General features: G+C 42.1%; 1 protein-coding gene across 1 annotated transcript in view; it reads left to right on the forward strand.

Moving 5' to 3' along the window:
- LOC146712178 (uncharacterized) overlaps window positions 1-23,955 on the forward strand; it is a 52,121-nt gene that overhangs the window by 25,909 nt on the left and 2,257 nt on the right. The window contains exons 6-9 of the mRNA XM_085451952.1: window positions 2,157-2,234; window positions 2,386-2,442; window positions 21,756-21,779; window positions 21,864-21,905. Coding sequence (XP_085308078.1) covers window positions 2,157-2,234; window positions 2,386-2,442; window positions 21,756-21,779; window positions 21,864-21,905 — 201 coding nt within the window. The remainder of the gene's footprint in view (window positions 1-2,156; window positions 2,235-2,385; window positions 2,443-21,755; window positions 21,780-21,863; window positions 21,906-23,955) is intronic.

The following is a 23,955-nucleotide window of genomic DNA, read 5'->3' on the forward strand; positions in this document are numbered from 1 at the left end:
GAGTAGAATAGAATAGCCTTTATTGTCATTGTACAGAGTACAACGAAATTGGAGTGCCACTCCCTTGGTGCAAGTTTCAATAATAAATATAAATGTAAAATATAAAAAGTACAAAATAAACAATCGTAAGTACTCAAACAATAGTAAGTACAATATATACAGGATGGCAGCATTAATATAATGACAGTATGAATAGCAGCATAATATAATGACAGTGACGGTATGGAATAGGTTCAATTGTTTTTGTGCTTATTCACTACAGCGGTAGCTCTGGGAAAGAAGCTATCCCTGAATCTGTTTGTCCTGGTTTTATGTGACCTGTACCGTCGGCCTGACGGTAATAGTTCAAACAGTTGGTTGCTGGGGTGAGAGTGGTCCTTGATGATATTGCCAGCTCTGCTGAGGTACCGAGAGTTTGCAGTGACCTCCAGGCTGGGCAGAGAGCAGCCAGTGATCTTCTGGGCTGTGTTGATGACCCTCTGCAGTACTTTCCCGTCTGCAGCTGAGCACCCTGCATACCATGATGTTATGCCGTACGTTAGGATGCTCTCTATGGTGGCTCTGTAAAATGTCACCAGCAGCCTCTCCTCCAGGTTGTTCCTCCTGAGCACTCTCAGAAAGTGGAGACGCTGCTGGGCCTTTTTAACCACCGCCGTGGTATTTGCAGTCCAGGAGAGGTCATCAGAGATGTGCACGCCCAGAAACCTCATGGAGTGTACCCTCTCCACACAGTTCCCGTGGATGTAGAGTGGGGCCGGGTCTGCTCTGCCCTTCCTGAAGTCCAAGATAAGTTCTTTAGTTTTCGTGGTGTTCAGTTGGAGGTTGTTAACTGAACACCACTCAGTCAGTCTGTTGACCTCATCTCTGTAGTCCGACTCATCCCCCCTTGAGATGAGTCCAACCACTGTGGTGTCATCCGCGAACTTTATGATGGTGTTTGAGAGATGGGTAGGGGAGCAGTCGGATGTGGAGAGCATAAACAGGAGGGGACTCAAAACACATCCTTGTGGAGACCCGGTGCTGAGTGTGATGGTGCTGGACCGGTGGGGGCCGAGTCTGACAGACTGTGGTCTATTTGTCAGGAAGTCCTTGATCCAGAGGCAGATGGGGGTGGAGAGTCCCAGGTGAGACAGTTTCTGGACCAGGATCTCCGGGATGATATGATTGAATGCTGAGCTAAAGTCCAGGCTCAAACATGGCTCAAACAATTTCTCTTCAACAACGTAATCCGATAACAACCGATCTCTTTACCCGTCGGCTTCCTGTGGCTGTCATGCGACCGGCTATTGCAGTTAATAATACAACAGCTTCTTGCCATTTTTTGTGTTTCTTTTTATCGCTGTGTAACTGATTTCAATTGAAAGCCTGCGTGCGCTAGTACCTCTTGCCACGGGTTCCCAGAATCCTTCGCAGTTTTACCTCTGAATGACGTCACATTTTCAATCTCTATAGACCTCTCTGCATTGAATCATATCTGTTATTAACCTCTGTCTCTCTTCCACTGCATGTCTTTTATCCTGTCTTCCTTCTCTCACCCCAACCGGTCACAGCAGATGGCCCCGCCCCTCCCTGAGCCTGGTTCTGCCGGAGGTTTCTTCCTGTTAAAAGGGAGTTTTTCTTTCCCACTGTCGCCAAAGTGCTGCTCATAGGGGGTCATATGATTGTTGGGTTTTTCTCTGTCTATATTATTGTACGATCTACTGTACAATATAAAGCGCCTTGAGGCAACTGTTGTTGGTGATTTGGGGCTATATAAATAAAATTGAATTGAATTGAATTGAATTGAATTGAATTGAACTGAATTGAAGTGCCCCAGCTGATTCCAAGAATAGGTATATTATATTAAAAATGTTTCTTCACAGAATCTGTCATATCCAGCACAGAGTGCCATGGTCAGTAAGAAACATGTTAGGGTCAATAAGCTAAATGATTCTCTTGGAAAAACAAAATACTCTAACAAAGCTAATCTTCTTAGTAAGTAACACTTAGCATAAATGTTTAATACTGTTGTAATGTAACAAGTTTTTTTTTACAAATAATGTCTCCCAACATTGGATAACACAACAAGGATCCCAAAGACAAATTCTAAACACAGATTTTACACATAATGAGCTTCACCATATAAATGTTCAATTGTTTCCTCCTCCTCTTTACAGGAAGTAAAAACCCATCTCCTCCTCCAGTCGATGTGACCTATGCTGATGTCATGATCAAACAAAAAGCCAATAGGAGACGTAGGCTGTCACAGTGTGCTTTAATCAAAATAAGCATTTTTCCAGTCTTACGTACTGTACTGTCTAAATCTATGTTTAAAGGACTGCTTGTACTACTGAAGGCTGAAAACTACTGCCTCTATGAATGTCTGTAAATCTGTGTGTGTTCCAGACAAACATCCTGCTGATCCACGAGCCATCTACTCTGATGTGAGGATTCAAACTTCAGGTATGAATTAACAAAAAACAAGTGGTGACGATGATGTTGATTATTTTCTCTTACATGTTTGTTCTATTTTTCTATTATGATTGTTATTATCATTCTTACTATTCTAATATTGTGTTATTGTGACTCTTCGTTTTCCCCTTAGGCGTGTCTATTTCCACAGTTAGCTTTGTGTGTACTTATAGTGCTTATTTCCCATGTGTGGTTCTTGTATGTTGGATTCTGATTTCCTCTTTACTTAACTTTGTATTTTCAACTTTTTTGAAATCAACAAGATTTGTGCCTTATATTAAGCCCTGCCCAGCTGTCAAGTCTACATTTGGCTCCACAACCTGTGCCTAATGACATCAGTATGTTCATAAGGGACATTAAACACAGGAACTTGCAGGCATTACACTCAGTCTGATCTTAGTTACCTTCTCAGATAACTTTATTCAATAGAATTTTATTTATATAAGACTAGTTTTACTATTCTGTGTTCTACATTTAAATGTTAGAAAAAGAAATAGATTTTAAGTCATTGTGTTATCTCAAAATCAGAAGTTTTTGTAGACGGTTGACTGTGTGGCAGGCATGGGTAGGACCCAAACACAGGACTCGGAGGCAGGGGAAATAAAGTAGCAGCTTTATTGCTGATTTACCAAACTCATACTCAGGTACAAAGAAACATTAAAAGAAACAAAGAAAAGACAAACTAAGACTGTAACACCCAGAAACCCACGACTAGTATTGATGGCCCGTTTGAAGCTGAAGCGCATATGTGTAAAAAATTCAACACACTGCTTCAGAAACACTGTGCTGAGGTTTGATTCATCTGAAAAGAGTCCCGTGACCAGTGACGTCGAAATCTTTGGTCAGCATGTCACTGCTTCAGTGCCTGATTCAGTCTAAGGAGCTTGGAAAGAAAAGCATCCGAACTTTATGTTTCTTGAAGATGTTTCATCCAAGAAGCCTCTTCTGTTCTAAGAGTAACTAACTAACTTTGGTTCTATGGGAGTGTCCCAAAGAGGGTCATGGACCCCCTGTTGATCCTCTTCCTAATCACACGAGCCAAGATTGCAATCAGCTGGATGAGTGAGAAACTTCACAGGCATACCTGATTCAGTAGTTTATAAGGCTTTGACTTTGTGTAAAAGAGAGCGAATCAGTGTGCAGCATGATCAGGTACATGGAGCAGGAAGAGAGGATGCTCTCCCTGTTCTCCCTGTAAAAACCAGTAAATCAGAAATTTCGGCTCTTAGGTCTAAAATGTGCATAAGGAATACACGATACATATAGCTATAATTATATAATTTATAGTACGTTATATATAAATGTACCTGTCCACTGGTTAATTACATAAGGGATCTCACAGCAAAAGCATACTCACAACATGTTTTAAGATTGTTGTATAATATTTAGGGATGGGTATCTTAACTGATTTCTAGAATTGATAAGATTCGATGGATTTGATCTAAATCGTGAAACTCTTCCTCAGACAGTCAGAAATGTTATAATTCTGATCATGCATAAGTACATTTCCATATTTTTATATCTATAAAAAGAAAGCTGACACATCCATTCGATTCTGATTTCCAAGGTCCTGATTGATGTAATTTTGCCTCAGACAGTCAGAAATATTATAATTCTGATCATTTATCAGTACTCATACTGTGAGACTTCATCAGTGGTGTGAGCATCACAGCAGATGCCTTTGTGTCAAAGTAACTGAGGATAAAACACAGAAAAACATGAAGGAGATTTTCCTGGCCTGGGAGTTTATAGCAGATAACCTTAAAAATATTCTGCAGTAGGGGGCGCTCGTGTACACTGAAGGAGTAGGATGCACTCTTCTCAGCTCCGCACTTTTCTTCTTATTTTCCAACAATTAACGCGACACCCTGCCTCTTTACTTAACTGTTCAACAGCCCGTCTGCTCTGCATCGACTACGATAAAGACTGGACGACATGCCGCCTAAAAAAGATGCAACACACTGCCAGAAAGCAGTAGCTGAAAACTCTGTGAGCACTGTCGCCATTTTAGCAGCTATTGCTAGCCTAAAAACTTCTATGGAGACCCGCCTTGACACAATTGAGTCTACTCTGTCTAAGCTCGAGGCAGATATCCGGTCATACGAACAGCGTCTAGATGTTATCGATGAGTCGCTTACTACAATGGACGGCCATGTTTGCATGCTTGAAGCTACGTGCAAGGAACTAATGGCAGCCACCGATAACCTGCGTGACAAGCTAGGCCAGATGGAGGCGCGCTCGCGTCGGGCCAACATTAGGATTGTTGGAGTGAAGGAAGGTGCTGAGGGCAGTAAGCCTGCGGACTTTGTGTCATCCCTGCTGCTGGATGTGTTGGGGAAAGACAACTTTATTAAGCCAATAAAAGTGGAGAGGGCACACCGCACCCTTAGACCAAAACCAATGGCTGGCCAGCGACCGAGGGCTATCATAGCCAAGTTGCATCATGAGAAAGACGTGTGGCATGTCCTGCATCTGGCACGCCAACGTGCACCGCGATGGAGAGAGTCTGTCCATCTTCCCCGACTACACTGCGGAGGTCCTTGCGCAGCGGATGGCCTTCAATACGGTCAGGAAAAAGCTTAGCGCTTCCGGAGCGACGTGCAGTCTGCGCTACCCGGCCCAGCTTCGGGTAGTTCACAACAACATCACTAACACGTTCAAGGAGACTTGAACGTGTTAGTGTTGAACGTTTTGCGGACTCACTGTAATCGTGACCTGTTAATGTATTTGTTCATGTTGTTGATGCGGCTGTGTTGTTGAACATTCTCACTCTTCTCTTCCTATAGTGAGAGTCGCGATTTGCTCAATCATTTTTTGAACGTGATAGTTTTCTATCAATGTTTTTTGTTTTTTTGCTACGACGTCTTAAAACTTTTCTCTATCGTGAAGTACTGAGATCGTTTATATTATAAATTTGGTTATACACAAGTCATTTTATATGTTGGCGTCTTTTTTTTTTTACCCAATCAGTCGATTTATGGGTGTAACTATTGTTTTGATTAATGGAGTCTGGTGCGGAGCTGCCCTATCTGATGGATGTTTTTTTCTCTCTTTCTTTTTTGTTTTTTTGTGCTCCTCTTCCCGGCAGTCCCCTTAATGCACGCTGGGATGGGCCGCAGTGGTTCTTGTTCTTTTTTGCGGCCTTTTTCTATTTGGGGGATGGGGTTCAGTGTTCTTGTTGTTAATTTTGTTTTAACAACAATAAATAAAGTCAAAGCTTACTAATCCTAAGCTGATTAATGACAGATTTGTTGAGTTTTTCAGCACACTGTACTCTTCTAAATCGAACACTACTGACTCTGAGCTTTTTAGCTTTCTTAACTCTCTGAGCATTCTGACCCTCTCACAGAATCTGCCACCCAAGCCCTTGATGCTGACTTCAGCATCACAGAAGTCAGAGCTGCTATCCTTTCTTTCCCGAGTGGTAAAGCCTGCGGGCCGGATTGGTTCAACATAGAATTTTATAAAGCCCATATTGATATAATCGCTCCACTTTTACTTAGAATGGTGAACTGCTCTATTGCACGGGGCTCTTTCCCTGATAGCATATTTGATGCCCACGTTTGTCTTCTCTCTAAGAAGGACAGAGACCCCACCAATGTGACTTCATATCGCCCACTTAGTTTGTTAAACTGTGATCAAAAAATCATTGCAAAAGTCTTGTCTTCACGTCTTAATAAATTTTTGGGCACTTTAATTCAGCATGATCAAACTGGGTTTATCCCAGACACATTTGCTTTCTCCAGTACCCATCGTCTATTGAATGTACTGTATGGAACAAATCCTCCAAATTCAGCTGTTATTTCATTAGATGCACAACAAGCTTTCGATCAAAACAGGAAATACCTGTTTGCTACGCTTGAGAAATTTGGCTTTGGTAGTAATTTTACAACTTTGGTACGTATGCTTTATGCACTGCCAAGATCATCGGTACTGACAAATTTTGATAGATCACATCCGTTTCTACTTCACCGGGGGACTAGGCAGGGTTGCTGTTTATCTGCTCTTTGTTCTAGCTATGGAGCCTCTGGCCATTGCAGTTAGAAGCAGCTCTGATATTGTAGGTATATCCTATGGTCCTGTCAAATCTACTATAACTCTATATGCAGATGATGTGGCTCTAACACTGTCTGATGCCAGGCTCTCTTTGCCTCCCCTGCTTCATCTCATTAACAAATTTGGACAACTCTCTGGTTTCACAATTAATTGGGACAAGTCCATTTTTATGCCACTGGCAGATGGGCTCAACTCGTGCTTCATCTCTAGCTTACCTTTTAAAACCACCAGCAGTCACTTTAAATACCTAGGTATTAACAGTCCCAGAAACCGTAAGCTGCTATTTAAATTGAATTTTCAGGTACTTATTGATAGTATTAAAGCTAAGATAGATAAATGGACTCTTCTCCCACTTTCTTTGATTGGACGTGTCAATATTATTAAAATGGTAGTACTTCCTAAATTTATTCATCTTTTCCAAAACATACCCATCTTTCTCACTTCATCCTTTTTTAAAACTATTGACTCTATCATTTTGTCTTTCATCTGGGCAAATAAACCCCATAGAATTTCAAAGGCACACTTGCAGAAACCCTCCTCTGAGGGCGGATTAGGCCTCCCAGTTTTCAGGCACTACTACTGGGCTTGCAATGCCAGAACGTGGGTTTTCTGGAGCAGTGTTTCAGCTGTTCCTGCTGTTCAGAAGGGATGCGGTCCTTCTTGGCCTTTGATAGAGGCACACAGTGCTAAATCAATTTTTGGTACATCACTTGATGGTATTCTGTTTTCTAAGCCCAACATACCTACCAAACTTTTAAGTAATGATTTTGTCCTAGGTCATTCTCTTAGGATCTTAAAGCAAGTTAGGGGTGCTTTGTGCCTTCCAGACCTATCCATTTTTGCTCCAATAACTGAAAACCTTTCTTTTTCACCTGGCTTGATGGACCCTGTGTTTAAGCTTTGGTCAGCATTAGGTCTTCACACTATTAAGGACCTCTACATCGACAATTGTTTTGCTTCATTTGCTCAGCTGGAATCAAAATTTATGCTCCCCTCTGCTCATTTATTTAGATACTTACTGTTACGAGTTCAAAATTGGGGATGGATACAAGAGGAAAAACCACAATAACAACACTGGTCCGGCCGGGTTAAGTCAAACGATGATTTTAATGATCACACGCATGGGAGATGGACACCGTACACAGACAGCCTCAGATCTCAAAATGGTGGAGCATTGATCAAACTCTTATAGCCTCTGGTGCCCCCACCTTATCATAAAAGCCTAAACATTCACATGCTTTTCTCTCACATGGCGCCTAAGCTACGACCTTGGCTCCCTGTTTATCTGCTCCTGCTGAGATGGGGCAGAAAACTCCAGCATATTCTGTTCTCTTCTAATCAGACAAATAAGGCGATGACTTTCTGCGAACAGTATTTCTTCTAACTCAGCAGTATAATGCATCATAAAACAACATCATTCATTCACAATAAATCAGCAGTTTAATGTAATGCAAATCAGTTTAACTAATGCAATAGTTATCAGCTTCTTCTAATTCAGGAGAATAATGCAAACTAAAACTACATAATAATTCACAATCTTTAATTAGGGGTCTAACATGGCATAAAATAATATTATAATCTAACAATTCCCCCTGATGAGCTCATTAGAATAATGAGCTCACCAACACCCTCTAATCCAGTGTGGCCGGGTTCATCTCTTCTCACTCCTGAGGTCCTTTGTCCCCCTGATGGGCGAACCATATGTGAGATGACCTCTGTGTTTGCGCAGGTCAGGTGCAAGACAAACTATTACTATAACAATAGCAGGTACACATGGCACTCCCCAGGTCTCCCACAGCCTTATTTTGGTGCTACCTTATACCCTTCAGACGTACTCGGACTAGAACCTCTGTCCAAGGCGCTTTTAGCCTTTATTTTATTGCTTCAGCCACCAGTGTCTTCCAGTTGGGTGATCCTCTGCTCTTTTTCTTCAACCTCAGGGGTTAGACAACCCTTCAGTCGTGGCACAGATCAGGGGATTATTCTGCCCCGATTTCAAACAACGATCTGTGTATCCTCCAGAAAAAGGAACAGGAACGTGTCCCCCTCTTGCCCAAGAGCCTCTCGAACCTCGTTGGTCTGGTGTTCCCGGACTTCCACCAACCCCTTCATGGTTATTGCTGTGTTTATGGGATCCATCCTTTTGAGGTGACTACCCGGAGCCCAAACGCCATGACCCTTGGACCCAGTTGGTGTCTCGGCAGTCACTGTGTCTATCTCTGCTGCGAAGGATCCTCGCATATCTGTGACCTCGTCTGGTGTCTGTTCCTTTCTCTGTAAGAGACAGAAAACCAAAACACCTCTCTTCCTAACCCTAATAATCTAATGTTGTTATCTACTGACCTTCTAGTGATTCAGAATTGGTCTAAAACATTCAGAATGTTCCAGGGACTTATTCTAATCATATCCTATGTGTGTGTAAGCGTGTTTGCATTTAGCCCTCTGCACTCAAAGTCAATACCTGCAATATATCAGTCCGGACCATCACGCCGAACGAAGCTTATGACCTTCAAAAGACCAAGTGCCAACTCATTATAAGCACATTTGCAAGGTGTGTCTGAAAATTATTGAAACCACTCTTTTTAACAAAAGACAAACAAATTAACAAATCTTCTAAACGCTATTCACTTCATTTCAATGATTAATGCTTAAACATGGAAGTGATGATTTATGCTTCTCACTGATTCTCTAAAAAAGTCCGGAAACTTCTCGGGCCACTATTAGCTTAAGCTTTACCATACCTAAGGTATTAAAGACACAAATGAAGTTATAAAAATGTTCAAATAATCCTTGTTTGATGTTAAAACTCATCTTCCCCCCCTTTTTTTGACACATTCCAGTGTGTCAAATCAACCGAGCTAGAACATTCAAAGAAAAGGTTAGGCAGCTACAAGGTTTCCCAGATTGTTAAGTTGACCTGCGTGTAATGTTCTGACTCAGGTATTTATTATTTTAATGAATGTCGTTTAATTAACTGCCACTACTTAAACTTAGCAAAAAACCTAATTGAATAAAAGACCACAAAGAATAACATGATATCAGTGTTATGTAAGCGCGTGCGGCCCTCCCCGCTCGAAGTCACTCCAGTCCATAGATCAGCCAAACATCGCGCTGACTGTAGCTTTTAACCCTTATTAACTCGAGCACAACTCTATAATGAGCAACAAACTGCAATATGTATAAAAATGATCATGATTACACCTGCAAAGAAAGATTATATGATTATCCTAACACCTGTAAATAGAAGATTAATCTGAGGTTATAACAATCACTGGAACACAAATGTTAGTATAATGTCAAAAACTTCAATAAATGATGATCAATGCAATGCTTCTTGCATGATTCTGATGCAATAATAATGCTGATGTTAAAATAACAGTAAAACACCCCATTTTGTCCCCTTTGACTTGACACATCAACGTTTATAGGTGGCTCTCTTAAATTTGACTTTCCCCTGGTTTCTCCCTCACTGACCACAGCAGGGGAAACTCTGTTTTGATTCAGCCATGAATGGAGCTCACCTAATTAATCACCGAGCCCCACCATGACTGGCATCTGACAGGGTGGCGCTGCATATTCTTCCTTTAATGTCACTATTTTCAATCTGTTAATTAGAGTGCTTAAACATGGAGCAAACTACGTCCACAACAAGACAATACAGCTGTAAATGTGGCCAATTATCAATCTATTACTAATCAATAACAACAGATAGCTTTTATTTTATACATGCTTTTAGTCAACCACTCACCCAGAGGATCTCCAATCCCAGGAAATTCCTTCTCCTCATTTAATGAGTCTGTCCTCCTTCCATGCCCTGGTAACTGGTCCATCCAGAGCCACATGATCTCAACATATACATACAACAAGCCAAACCACACCTTGGTCACACCAACCCTTTTCCGCCCTGAAGATGTCCAACGCCATCTTAGTCTGGACTGTCAAAAGTGGCTTTAACGCTGACTGTCCTGACAATCCATTTTATAACATTTCCTGGTCAGATTTGCCAATCTCTGCACCAGGGTTTTAATCGTTTTGCCATTTTCATTAGGTTTTATCTTTTATTTAGTTTCGACTCCAGATTTTCAATTTTATATCAGTTGTAATTAGTGTTTACCAATCATTCGCTAGTTTAGTCTAGTTTTTTTTATGAAAATCCTCAGTTTTAGTTTAGTTATGATTAGTGTCAGTTATAGTTTTAGTTGTGTTTTGCAAAAATTAAGTGTAACAAAATCACAGTTTTATCATATCAGCCATGCTCTTCTGCTTATCCTTGGGTATTGAGACTATTAACTCTTGCAGCACCGGGTGTTCGTAATTTTGGTTCAAGTTAATTGATAAACTTTTTTAAGGCGATTGACTCACACAGTTATTTAGATGTCCCAGTCCTGTTGTCTCGGGATGCATCCCGCTGCCTTATCTGGGGTTAGCTGTTTTCTGGGGATGCGGTTTGAGTGGGGGAGCTCTTCAAGGAGGGGGAGTGTGCTCCCCCTGTTGAGCTCTTCTAGGTAAGCAAGGTTAGCCTTCTTGTGTGAGCTTTTCAAGTGCACTTTAAGGTTTGTGGGATTTTTCGTGTCATAAATGTCCCTCATAACCTCCTGAGACCCAGTAATTCATTTTTGCACACTGTAGTACACATTTAGTTTTTGCTTGTAGCTCTCATATTCTACTTGCCACTCATCTAAGTCCTGATGTTTCTTAGAGAGGACAACAGTACCTTTAAAATTATATCACATGTGTGGGAGTGTGGCCTTGCCAATTGTTTTTTTTTTTCTCCCTGCTTTTCAAAATGGCACATTTTATAGAAGAAAGAAAGGTAAGCATGATATTTATATTTAAAATGTTTTTTTTTTGTTGTTGTTTTTTTTTTAAACTCAGATTTTGATTCATTTTCAAAAAATAAACATCTAGTAAATAATTTGAGGGGTTCTTAAGAATTAGGCTTATTTAGTTTCACAGAGGAAATGACTTCACTTTTTTCCTAGTAGACAACTCTTTGACAAAGGCAGAGGGAATTCTTAACAGAATAATTGAGCAAGATTCAAACATAGGTTTTTCAGTAGATGAGAGCCATGTGAGCCAGATAGGAGAGGGCGAGAACCCAGGAGGAGCCACACAAAGATTATAGAGATGCAGTGGCAGATGCAATGACATGTGGCAAGTGCCAAATGTTCCTTTTTGTCTCCAAATAAAATCACAGTACTTCCTCAGATATCATACAGTGGGGCAAAAAAGTATTTAGTCAGCCACCGATTGTGCAAGTTCCCCCACTTAAAATGATGACAGAGGTCAGTAAGTTGCACCAGAGGTACACTTCAACTGTGAGAGACAGAATGTGAAAAAAAAAATCCATGAATTCACATGGTAGGATTTGTAAAGAATTTATTGGTAAATCAGGGTGGAAAATAAGTATTTGGTCACCTCAAACATGGAAAATCTCTGGCTCTCACAGACCTGTAACGTCTTCTGTAAGACGCTTTTCTGTCCCCCACTCGTTACCTGTATGAATAGCACCTGTTTGAACTCATCATCTGTATAAAAGACACCTGTCCACAGCCTCAAACAGTCAGACTCCAAACGCCGCCATGGCCAAGACCAAAGAGCTCTCGAAGGACACCAGGAAAAGTATTGTAGACCTGCACCAGACTGGGAAGAGTGAATCTACAATAGGCAAGCAGCTTGGTGTGAAAAAATCAACTGTGGGAGCAATCATCAGAAAATGGAAGACATACAAGACCACTGATAATCTCCCTCGATCTGGGGCTCCACGCAAGATCTCATCCCGTGTGGTCAAAATGATCATGAGAACGGTGAGCAAAGATCCCAGAACCACACGGGGGGACCTGGTGAATGACCTGCAGAGAGCTGGGACCAAAGTAACAAAGGTCACCATCAGTAACACACTACAACGGCAGGGAATCAAATCCCGCAGTGCCAGACGTGTTCCGCTGCTGAAGCCAGTGCATGTCCAGGCCCGTCTGAAGTTTGCCAGAGAGCACATGGATGATACAGCAGAGGATTGGGAGAATGTCATGTGGTCAGATGAAACCAAAGTAGAACTTTTTGGTATACACTCAACTCGTCGTGTTTGGAGGACGAAGAATACTGAGTTGCATCCCAAGAACACCATACCTACTGTGAAGCATGGGGGTGGAAACATCATGCTATGGGGCTGTTTTTCTGCCAAGGGGACAGGACGACTGATCCGTGTTAAGGACAGAATGAATGGGGCCATGTATCGTGAGATTTTGAGCCAAAACCTCCTTCCATCAGTGAGAACTTTGAAGATGAAACGAGGCTGGGTCTTCCAACATGACAATGATCCAAAACACACCGCCCGGGCAACAAAGGAGTGGCTCCGTAAGAAGCATTTGAAAGTCCTGGAGTGGCCTAGCCAGTCTCCAGACCTCAACCCCATAGAAAATCTGTGGCGGGAGTTGAAAGTCCGTGTTGCTCGGCGACAGCCCCAAAACATCACTGCTCTCGAGAAGATCTGCATGGAGGAATGGGCCAAAATACCAGCTACTGTGTGTGCAAACCTGGTAAAGACCTATAGTAAACGTTTGACCTCTGTTATTGCCAACAAAGGTTATGTTACAAAGTATTGAGTTGTATTTTTGTTATTGACCAAATACTTATGTTCCACCCTGATTTACGAATAAATTCTTTACAAATCCTACCATGTGGATTCATGGATTTTTTTTTCACATTCTGTCTCTCACAGTTGAAGTGTACCTCTGGTGCAAATTACTGACCTCTGTCATCATTTTAGGTGGGGGAACTTGCACAATCGGTGGCTGACTAAATACTTTTTTGCCCCACTGTACATGAATTGACTTTTGTGAAATAGAAAGTCCAGTGCAATCACTTGTTCCTGAACCAATGGCTTACAGCTAGTGAAGTGTCAGTGACTTCTAAGTTGGTCCCTGATCTACATTTTTATGATATTGTTATATAAATAAGTTTTAATAACACTTGATTTATCTTAAAGAAAAAAGAAAAAGTAAAAATGAAAATACTTTTTTTCCTTTTGTTCTTTTTCCCTGGGTCTCAGGAGGACATTGTGTCTCTTCTAAATCTCCACTCTGTCTCTAAATGTTTAAAGAATTTTTAAGTTCGGGGTCAAATTTTGAGAATTTGACCATAAGTGAAAGTTATGGTGTTATCACCCCCTTCGGGGCTTACCTTTCCTAGTTTTGATGATATTCCTCCCTATTCGTTGCAAGTATCCCCTGTTGGTGGCGATAAACTGTTGGTGTGGTCAAGTGGGTGCTGTAAAAACAAAAGTTCAGGACAGAACGGTCACCAGTCATGTACTTCATACAAAATTAGCATATATCGAACTTCATATTGATCCTCTGAGTGTAATGGTACATTTTAATTTGAATTTACTAAAGCTAATCACAATAATTTTCTTTATTTTGCTCTGGTTGTTGTGCAGCACCACCCCTCAGCACATGCCCCTGTCGGTTCTATCTTACTTCTAAATTGCTGACTATTTTCAAGAAAACACCCAAAATGCGGGGACCAGTGTTTATCATTACATATCTCCATTTTGAGTGTGACAAGTCTATCATTCCCCTGTTATTCATAGACCTCAGTAGAGGGTTTTTTTTTTTCTATAACCGTTAATTGACTTTTTACAGTGGCCTGCTATGGTTAACAATAACATGTTCAGTCATGAGTGAAAACGAACCTTTTCTTCACTTTAGCATTTAACATTCCCAACAATATAATGTGATACACTAATCGAAACACAGCTACTAAACACAATTTTTCTCAATGCAAACATCAGTAACTCAAAATTCTGCAGTTCACACTCATGTGACGCTACTGCCTCCCCCTTTAGTCTCTGTCATTCTTCTGTTCTTACAAAAACAAAACAAAGCAAGACAAAACCTCCACCCTTCTTTTACAGGCTGGGTGAATTGTTTGTAGACATTTACTAATCCTAAAGTCGGTACCATTTTTGTCTCAGTATCAAGTCAGTTAAAACTCTTAGTCGTCAGTCCATCACAGTCCAGTCACATGCATACAACCACACACATTCATACCAGATATTGCTGATAATCGAGCCTCACGCGTAACCTATTCGAGGCTCCCTCACCAGCAAGATGACGTCATCCTTTTAAAGGAAACAGTTCCTTGTTTATTTTTTTTTTTCTTGGACTGGACTGACTCGCTGCAATCCTTTTAGGCTCAGGACTTCTCATGTGATCAGTGTCCCATATAAGTCAATTTTCTCCCAAGCCCATTATAATCATGGAGAAAAACACTTTGCGACTGTTTTCAGTAAGAATATTTTATAGCGCTTTAAAGTTCAATCTCTCAGGCCTGGATTAAAGAGCTGATTTGTTAAATCAGGAACTCACAAAATACCAAAATATCACCACCGGTGGATCACACCTCTCAGATGTTCTTATTTCAGTGCACTGTAACAAAAGCAAAAACAAACGTAACCAATAAAATACTCATATAATAACCAATACTGGGGCCCATTGCAAACAGGTCCAAGTATAAAACCATCCATCTCTCTCTTAGAGAAGGAAAACAATCCAAACCTCACTGATAGAATCAACCTAGTGTCAAACAAAACCCAAAAATCAATAGTTTTTAACTCAATAACTCAATAGTGGACATTGGTTACACACAGATGCTTTGTTTTGGCAGAAACTTAAACAACTAAGTTAAATCGACACAACCTTTTCCTATTCTCTCCGAAATAAAACTCACACCATTCACTCATCATTTTCACTCTGTACCACTGCTCCTTATTAGGCTGTGTGAAGCACAGTAAACAATTCAGTGGAGGCCTTGAGCCATAAACAGACATCACGCACAGACATTGTTTTCATAACCAAACTACTTTAGACCCTGTCCCCTAAATCTACACAGATGCCCTCTGGGTGACATGAAATGCATTTAACCAATAAACAATCAATGGCTTCTTGTTGTTGTAACAGATTCTGTATTTGGATGTTCGTGTGCAGCATTTGTTAGTAAAGCATTCTTCATTGCATCAGCGTGTGTGTGTATCACTTCTCAGTGAATTGAATCAGCATTTCAATTTTTGCAGGTGTGTGTGCGTCAGTTCTCACTCAATCAATGAGTGCATATGTTCATATGTGTGTTTCTCTTCATTCTGAGTCAGTGCCTGTAGATGTGTGTGTTTGTGTGTGTGTGTGTTTGTGTTCATCACCTTCCTGTTCTGGTGTTCTGAGTAAACCACGGCCTGAAGCGTGCCCTGGGTCCTGCCCTCCTCCTTTTCAGTCTATTTGCATCCATTGGTGCTGCTGCTCAAAGTTCTGTCCATACTGGTTCTGGCCCCAATGGAGGCAGTGCTTTTCTCCAGTGTCCTGCATCTTCTCCTTATTCCACTCCTCCTTAACTTGACCCTTTTGCTTCTGTAGCTCCTTCAGGGTTTTGATACGCAGCTCAATCGTCTGGATGTCCGTGCCAAGCTCCAGTCTACGCTGCTGCTCCAGCTCTTCCTCTGTTTCTCCCAGCCAAGTCAAGATTTTGTTCAGGTCAAAGTTCAGCTGCTGCCACTGCTGCTCTTTCTGCTTTGTTCTCATCTCCTTGCTGAGGTCCTGAGCCTGCAGGAGCTCCCAGCGCTCAATCACTCCTGAAGTCTGGGACTCTGAGCTGCTGGGATCTGCCAGTCCAGACACTGTCTCCTCTTCCTCCTTCAGCTCAGAGCCCCCCCTCCTCACTGTGTCACTACTTCCACGACACTCGCCCATCAGTCGCAGATATCCCATGTATGAGGAGTCCTTTTCTGTGCCTGCACAAGTGCAGCTGCTGTCCGTTTGTTGCAGGCGGAAACGGCTGACATCCAGAGGGTGTATATGAGAGTCTGCAGCAGCCACCTCCCCAGTGGAAGACCTCAGTGTTTGTTCTGTTAGTTTAACAAAGGCCTCAGGGCTCTCTGGGATCACTACATCTGACAAGCCTGAAGCAGGGCGCTGAAGGAAGTCTCCCTCTTCACTCTGCTGCTCTCTGAGAGCCCTGCTTGCACTCTCAAGCCCACGGCTCAGGTCGTAGTTGTGGTCCCATTCCAGGGGAATGGAGTCCACGCTTGCTGGGATGTCTCTGCCCGAGCGTTCAGTCCGGAGCTGGGCAGCCAAGGAAGCTGAGCGACCGGAGGACGGCAGAGGCGACAGGAAGCCATCCCCCAAACGTTCACTCCACGGCAGACTGGACAAATCACAATGCTCCTCTAGCTCCAGCAAGCTCCGGCCTGATTTCAAGTCCTGTGTCTGGGACTCCAAGTCTGATGGGCTCGATTATCAGCCAGCTCCTCTTGAGCCATGCTCAGTTTCTGCTCTGATGCCTTGAGCTCTTACTGAGGGCAGAAACCTCAGAGTCTTTTCCGTACACGTCAGATTGAAGTCCATTGATGTTTCCCTTGCTTTGCTCCATGGCCTTCTGCAGCTCTGCTGTTCGGCTCTTCTCAGAGGTCAGCTCCTGGCCGAGCCCCGACACCTGTGCCTTCAGCTTATTTTCTCCTGGTGCTTTTGTCCATTCTGAGGTGCCTCCTGACCCCAGTTACTCCTCCTGTCTCTGGCACGCCCTTTTTGCTGCCCGATCATCCGTGTTGGTCCGTCACTGTCCTGCACAGCTTTGATGCAGAGTGGTTAAGGTCAGCATTGTTTTGCTCGGCCTCACTTTTCCTCCGGGCTTAATGGGCGTCTCATCACAGCTCTGTCAGCTGAAGCTGTCTGGAAATCTCCCCCGTGTAGTGAAACGGGCCTTGGATTTAACGCTCTCCGTCTCTGCTGCATGAGATCGTTTTCCTGCAGCGCTGTTGACATTTTCAGATTCTTGTTGTGGGTCCAGCTGCTGTAGCATTTGGTCAGGGTCACATCAAAGATGGTAGAGGAGAGAGCAAAAATGGTAGGGGGGGGAGAGCAGGAGTCCAGGTCAGCCTCGGCTTTCCGGGCCGACAAAGCAGCCTCTAATCAAGCATAAAGAGAAAAAAGAAAACAAACACAAAACAAAACAAAACGAAAATAATGCTGTGTTGGCTGCGTTATTCAGAGAGGGGAGAAACACCGGGGCCAGGCCCTGTATCAGCCTTCTCTCCCCCTTTTTTTGTTTTTTCTCACCATATAATCAACTCATAACCCACCAAGCTGACAGGACAACACATGTACGTGTTAAAATTCTTAAGATCATGTTTAAAGCACAAAAATGGAATTTTCTTTCATTCAGTAATCACTTGTATTAATCAATCAGCAGAAAACATGTCACAATTTGACTTTTCTAACCACTAAATTTGTCGTGTTATCACTGCTTGGTCAGACCAGTGTCTTTTTTTTTTTTTTTTTTTTTGAAGTTAAGTTGTTGTCCTGCAACCCAGAGAGTTTATTTGTTAGTAGTAGATAAACTTTATCCTTTAACAACACGTGTATGTCAAGTTTCGCCGCTTTAACCTTGCTGGAACATCTTCACGTGTTCATGAATGTAAGCTGTTTCTTCATTGCGTGTATGTGCGTTTGTAAATGGGCTAATTTAACGTTTTTTCTCAAACGAGGCATTCCTCTAGCACATGCCTCTCTCTCACATTACTCTGCTTGTGTGTGTTTTTTGTTTCACCTTTTTGTTGTGATGCTCCGGACGCCTTCCCAACCTCCACAAGTCTGTTGGCCCCAATTTTATGTGTTAAAACTTCTCTTAATTTCTCCTCTAATTCTCTCCTAGCTGCTGTCTTTTCCACAGCTGCTGATTCGTGCTGAGTTTGGTTTCCATTACTATAATTTGCTTCGGCCGCTGTGCTTGTGGGGGCAGTTGGTCCAGGCCTGTAGCCAACTGTATCAACACACTGAGAGATTTATTTAATATCATTTTCATCACTGTTATATAGACCAGCAGGCAAGACGCCCACCTTTACAGTGCAGACTACATGCCAGTCTCCCAACACACTCCTCTCTGAGCTTCAGTTTTAAAACCCAACATCATTCACACTCTAGTCATTCAAAACCTTATTTGTAGTATCATAATCAGCAAAATCAGAGTTTTAATTACAGGCATGTATCATTGTTTGCAAATCAAAATTATAAAACTCAAAAACACGCTAAACAGGAAGCAAAGTCCTCTGTGCGCGTCACAGCAGCCACCTCATTTGCATGTTCACACACAGTCTAAAAGTCACTCACAGGCTCACAGCTCACCGCTCTATTATTTTATATTACAAAGACGTCTTATATTTACAAACACTGACAGGCCTGACAGATTCAGCGCCTAACAATTTTGACAAATTTAAGTTAACGGTTCCAACCGAAGAAAGTCTCACTTTTTTGTAATCAATCAACCAGTATCTGTTTCCTCCAGAACAGCCTATGGCCTAATTTCTAAAGTTCCTAACTCAATTTAACTGTGTCCAAAAAAGCACATAACACCGTTTCCGACGGTGAAGTGGTGAAACCACTTAGTTGTTCTGGAGTGCCCCAGGCTCCACAGTGACCAACTGACTATCCCTCAAAGAGGACAAGCATTGGGCGTCCCCAACCCTGGCAAGCGTTACCTCTGAGCAATGCGCTTCTTAGCAGTTTCCGACTGCCGTCCTATAATAATTTATAACAATTTGAAACAACAGTCAACACCCTAAAACAAGAGTCTGACTAAGGCAAGTGCAACCTAGAGGTCAATGGAGCCTTTCCCTCACTTATAATCACACAGGTCCACTTATAACCAATTTGGACTTTAATCAACGACATGACCAATTCCCTACCAAACTACTTGAGACTCTAACTCAATTCCTTGGGACTCTAACTCAGCATTTCTTTCATACTTTTTCAACTTCATTAAACACTCTTAATTTCCGACTGTATTAACTCATGAGATTTTTTCATCAAATTCAAAACAGGCCCTCTACCAGTAACATCAGTGAGTAGACTTTAATTTTATCATCTCCAATTTGGCACACTTTGGAAATAATTCAACAGGTAGTGCCTTACCTTTGGATAAGGCGGCTTATGCCCACTCATGTCAGACCACTGGCTTGTGCCTGTCCGTTCGATAACCTCGGACCATCCAAACCTCTAACTTCCACCCCAATACCACAGGACGAGCCCCCAAGCTGTTACGAGTTCAAATATTGGGGATGGATACAAGAGGAAAAACCACAATAACAACACTGGTCCAGCCGGGTTAAGTCAAACGATGATTTTAATGAACACACGCGTGGGAGATGGACACTGTATGCAGACAGCCTCAGATCTCAAAATGGTGGAGCATTGATCAAACTCTTATAGCCTCTGGTGCCTCCACCTTATCATAAAAGCCTAAACATTCACATGCTTTCTCTCACACGGCGCCTAAGCTACGACCTTGGCTCCCTGTTTATCTGCTCCTGCTGAGATGGGGCAGAAAACTCCAGCATGTTCTCTTCTAATCAGACAAATAAGGCGATGACTTTCTGCGAACAGTATTTCTTATAACTCAGCAGTATAATACATCATAAACAATATCATTCATTCACACTAAATCAGCAGTCTAATGTAATGCAAATCAGTTTAACTAATGCAATAGTTATCAGCTTCTTCTAATTCAGGAGAATAATGCAAACTAAAACTACATAATAATTCACAATCTTTAATTAGGGGTCTAACATGGCATAAAATAATATTATAATCTGACACTTCCCAAAGGAAAAAGTACTACAGCTTACTAGGGTATATATTAGACTTAATAGTTACTATATACAATAATGGACTTCTATACATTTAATCAGATGATCACTTAAGGACATCTCCTGGTTTCATCTTCATGTTTCCCTCTCACCACATATCCAAACCAATATCATGAGCAGCAGCTTTACAGCTGTGGCTCCAGCAAACATCAGCTGATACTAGAAAGTAATATTAAATCAATTCTAACAACAGCTGGTCAAGCTTAAACGTGCTGCTGCTGTTTAGCCTCTGGTTTCCTCTTTCCTGCGCATAGTGGGTGATAAACAAACAAGAGAGAAAAGCCGATCATTGATCAGTTTCATGATTGAAGTAGCAACAGGAGAGGGAGGGGGAGAGAATGAGGGAAGAAGAGGCAGCTGTGCAGCGTAACGACAGAATAACTCCAGCTTTGTCTTTGTTTCATTCTAGCTGAAGTACTGGACAAATCGTGTTCATTTTCACCTCAAAAAGGAACTCCTGTAATTGGAAAAATCACCATCGGCAGCCAGTCCAGCTGTGGCTCCATATATCAGTTTTTAAGCTTAACGTGGAAATACTTTACAAACTTTCACACTTGCTTTACGTCTCTGGGATAGCTTTCTCAGAGATGAAATGCCAGCTTGGAAGCAGGTAGTGAATCTCCAAATGCTCTACCAGACCACCGACAGGTCTCGCACGCCACAGCCGCTCTGTCATGTGATGCATACTGCTCCGACGTGCTAAGGTCATGAGCTGGGTTACGCTATGTCGCAAGTCTTGTGAGTTGCTTTTGTCATACTTAATGGATCGGATTACATTTTTTATTTCTCTCTGATATCTAACCCAGTAATTCAGGTGAGCATCGGACCTATACTAATACATAATATTGGATCGGTCCATCACTACTAAATACTACTACTGACACGTATGGGATTGTTACGGGTTTGTGCTTAGGCAGTGGTCGCCCTTCTTGTACGTCATCTTATTCCTCTATGAATAAAACATCATGAATGGCACATTGTGCTAGCTTTAGCTGTTTATTTTCTCTTGCACTCACTCTCTCCTTCTATTGTCTTATTGATTCCTGAGTGCCCCCTATGGGTAGCTTCCTCACTAGCAACTATCATTACACTTCTCTCCTGGATCACTGGAGGTTTCTTTAGGTGCATTCGCACGTTCAATGATTTTTGATCAATGGGCTTTGGTCAGTCGCTTTTACACATTGGCCATGAGAATTTGCATATTAATGACGATAAACTGACCTCCCAGCCCATTGTTCTTTCAGTGGGCTGGTTTCAGTCATTATGCAAATGTACTGTTTATAAGATCGGAAACCTGCAGTCAGCTGAGACTGAAGAAGTCACTTGAATGAGTGATGAAACGTTTCTCCCACTGAAAACGTCCAGATGAACAGAATCAACTTTTGGAGATTTACTTACCTGGATGATTGAGCATGCATCAAGATATTATCTGTTTCCATCACTGGAGGGCGCTGTGAATTATTGACGTGTGGGAACAGTAACCAATCACTGCAGTCTGAATGCTTCTCTTTGGTCATGTGACCATTTGATCTCTGATCAGTGCGTTCTTCCGTTTCAGGCCTGTTTCTGCTGACTGCTGCAGGTGAGCTGATCTTCCTACACCTGTCTGTCCTCATCATGACCTCTGACCTTTTGGTGACCCTCAGTGACCTCTGTCCTGTTACAGGTGTGTGTGTGCTGCTGCTGTCTGCTCTGACAGTTTCTGCAGGTGAGTTGAAGGTAAAGACAAACAAGAAGTAAAGTATGAATGAAGGAATTAAGCTAAAGTGTTCCTGAGAGGACTCCATTAGGCCTGGACCTCCTCCAGGTGTTTGTTCTGTTTGCATTCAAAGAGCTAACAGGAGCTCCTGGGCTGATGGAGCTGCTCAGGTGGAAATATTTATCATGACTTGATTTTCCATTTCACAATATACTAACAACAATCATATGACCCCCCTTTGGCAACAGTGGAAAGAAAAAACTCCCTTTTACCAGGAAGAAACCTCCAGCAGAACCAGGCTCAGTGGAAGGGCGGAAGACAGGATTTGTTTTTTGCTGTTAGATTAAATTGTGTGTCGCAGAGTTTGTAGTTCACATCGTGTGACTCATTTAAATATTGTTGTCCTCAAAGTAAAACCCTTATAAACAGGGTTAGGGTTAACTCTGCCATAACTGTGTTTGGCCAAAAATCCTTCTGTGAGTCACAAACTGAGTCTGAGCCTCTTCAGTAATAATTATAAATAATCCATCAATCCAGTCACTTCTGCTTATCTTTTTCAGGGTCAAGGGGGCGCTGGAGCCTATCCCAGCTGTCAGACAGATAACCATTCGCACTTACATTCACCTTTGGGCAATTTAAATTTTTCAATTAACCTATCCCCACTAACTGCACATCTTTGGATTGTGGGAGGAAGCCAGAGTACCTGGGGAGAACCCATGCAAACACGGGGAGAACATGCAATTCCACCATCAGCAGTGTTTAAATACATGTACTGCCGTTACGTATTTAAAATACAAAATATGAGTAACTGTATTCTGTTGCAGTTACTGTTTAGCAAGGTGGTATTCAGAATACAGTTACTTTGTTGAAATAAATGGATTACACGGCGGTCTTTTCCTGTTTCATATGTTAGGCTAAGCCCTCTATATTTTGGTAATTCCATGCCGGTGGAAACCCAAACAAACATGCATTAAGAGGCTCTAATGCTGTGTCTCAATCTCGCGGCCCATGTCACTTCTACTTGTGGCCCGCATAATGGTGTAAAGAAATATTTTTAAAAATTATTGTTCAAAAACTGATTTAATATGAAGGCAATAGCAGAGTGTTACAGACATAGCTCTAAAGCATGCAGCCTGATGGGCAGTGTAGTCCGTGCTGCAGGGAGGATGGACTGCTGTACCCGTCATGTGTCTGTGAGCGAGGAGGGAGAGAAAGGAAAAGTACGAGCTGTCACCGGGCAGAAACGGGAGCTGGAAGCATGTAAATATAATAATAACCACAGCAGCCAAACAGAGAGCCTGACGAGCCCAGTTGTAAGTAAGCTATTAAGACTCGACTGTACACCGTGTTCGTGTTTTCCTCTGAAACAATAAGTTCTGTTGCAGCAGCCTTTCAACGCCTCTCTCTGTCTCTGCTAGCAAAGTTGACCCACACAACAAAGTAAAGCTAGTTTTCAGCTACGAGCCCGACACGAACCGGACGCATTAGCCAGAGGTCCTTTACTACAGTTCGGAGTCGCGGACCTGTTTTATATACGCGCTGAATAGTTTTCTACACGAGATCACTGCAAAAAGTGCAGCCTTACCTAATGTCCACCTACTGTTACTCATTTATATTAAGATTTAAACATCTAGTTGGTGTTGGTGTGGAGAGTAACCTTCAGTAATAGTAATAAATCACACAGCAATAGCACATTTGTCAATAGGAAAATTGTACTTAGTAGTCAGTATAATCTTTTAATGATATAAGTTTGCATATGGTAGATTACTGCATGTAATCATTTGTGTTTAGAAGTATATAGTTGGTGGCATATTGAAAGAATGTCTCATCCTAGGAGGTCTGTGACATTCCAGGAATGCACACGTACATCCTGGGAGCATGGGAAGAGGTCGTACCTTGTTTTATTGTTTTACGGTAGGATTAACGTAGCTATGTCAGTTTTGTCTGATCCCACACACATACACACACACACACACACACACACACACACACACACACACACACACACACACACACACACACACACACAAGCACCCACTGAAGTATAAATAAAGACCGG

Source organism: Copadichromis virginalis, linkage group LG3 (assembly GCF_057382275.1).
Source record: "Copadichromis virginalis isolate Kocher_CV1m ecotype Utaka linkage group LG3, C_Virginalis_male_GT1.1, whole genome shotgun sequence".
In the NCBI taxonomy this organism is placed as follows: Eukaryota; Metazoa; Chordata; class Actinopteri; order Cichliformes; family Cichlidae; genus Copadichromis; species Copadichromis virginalis.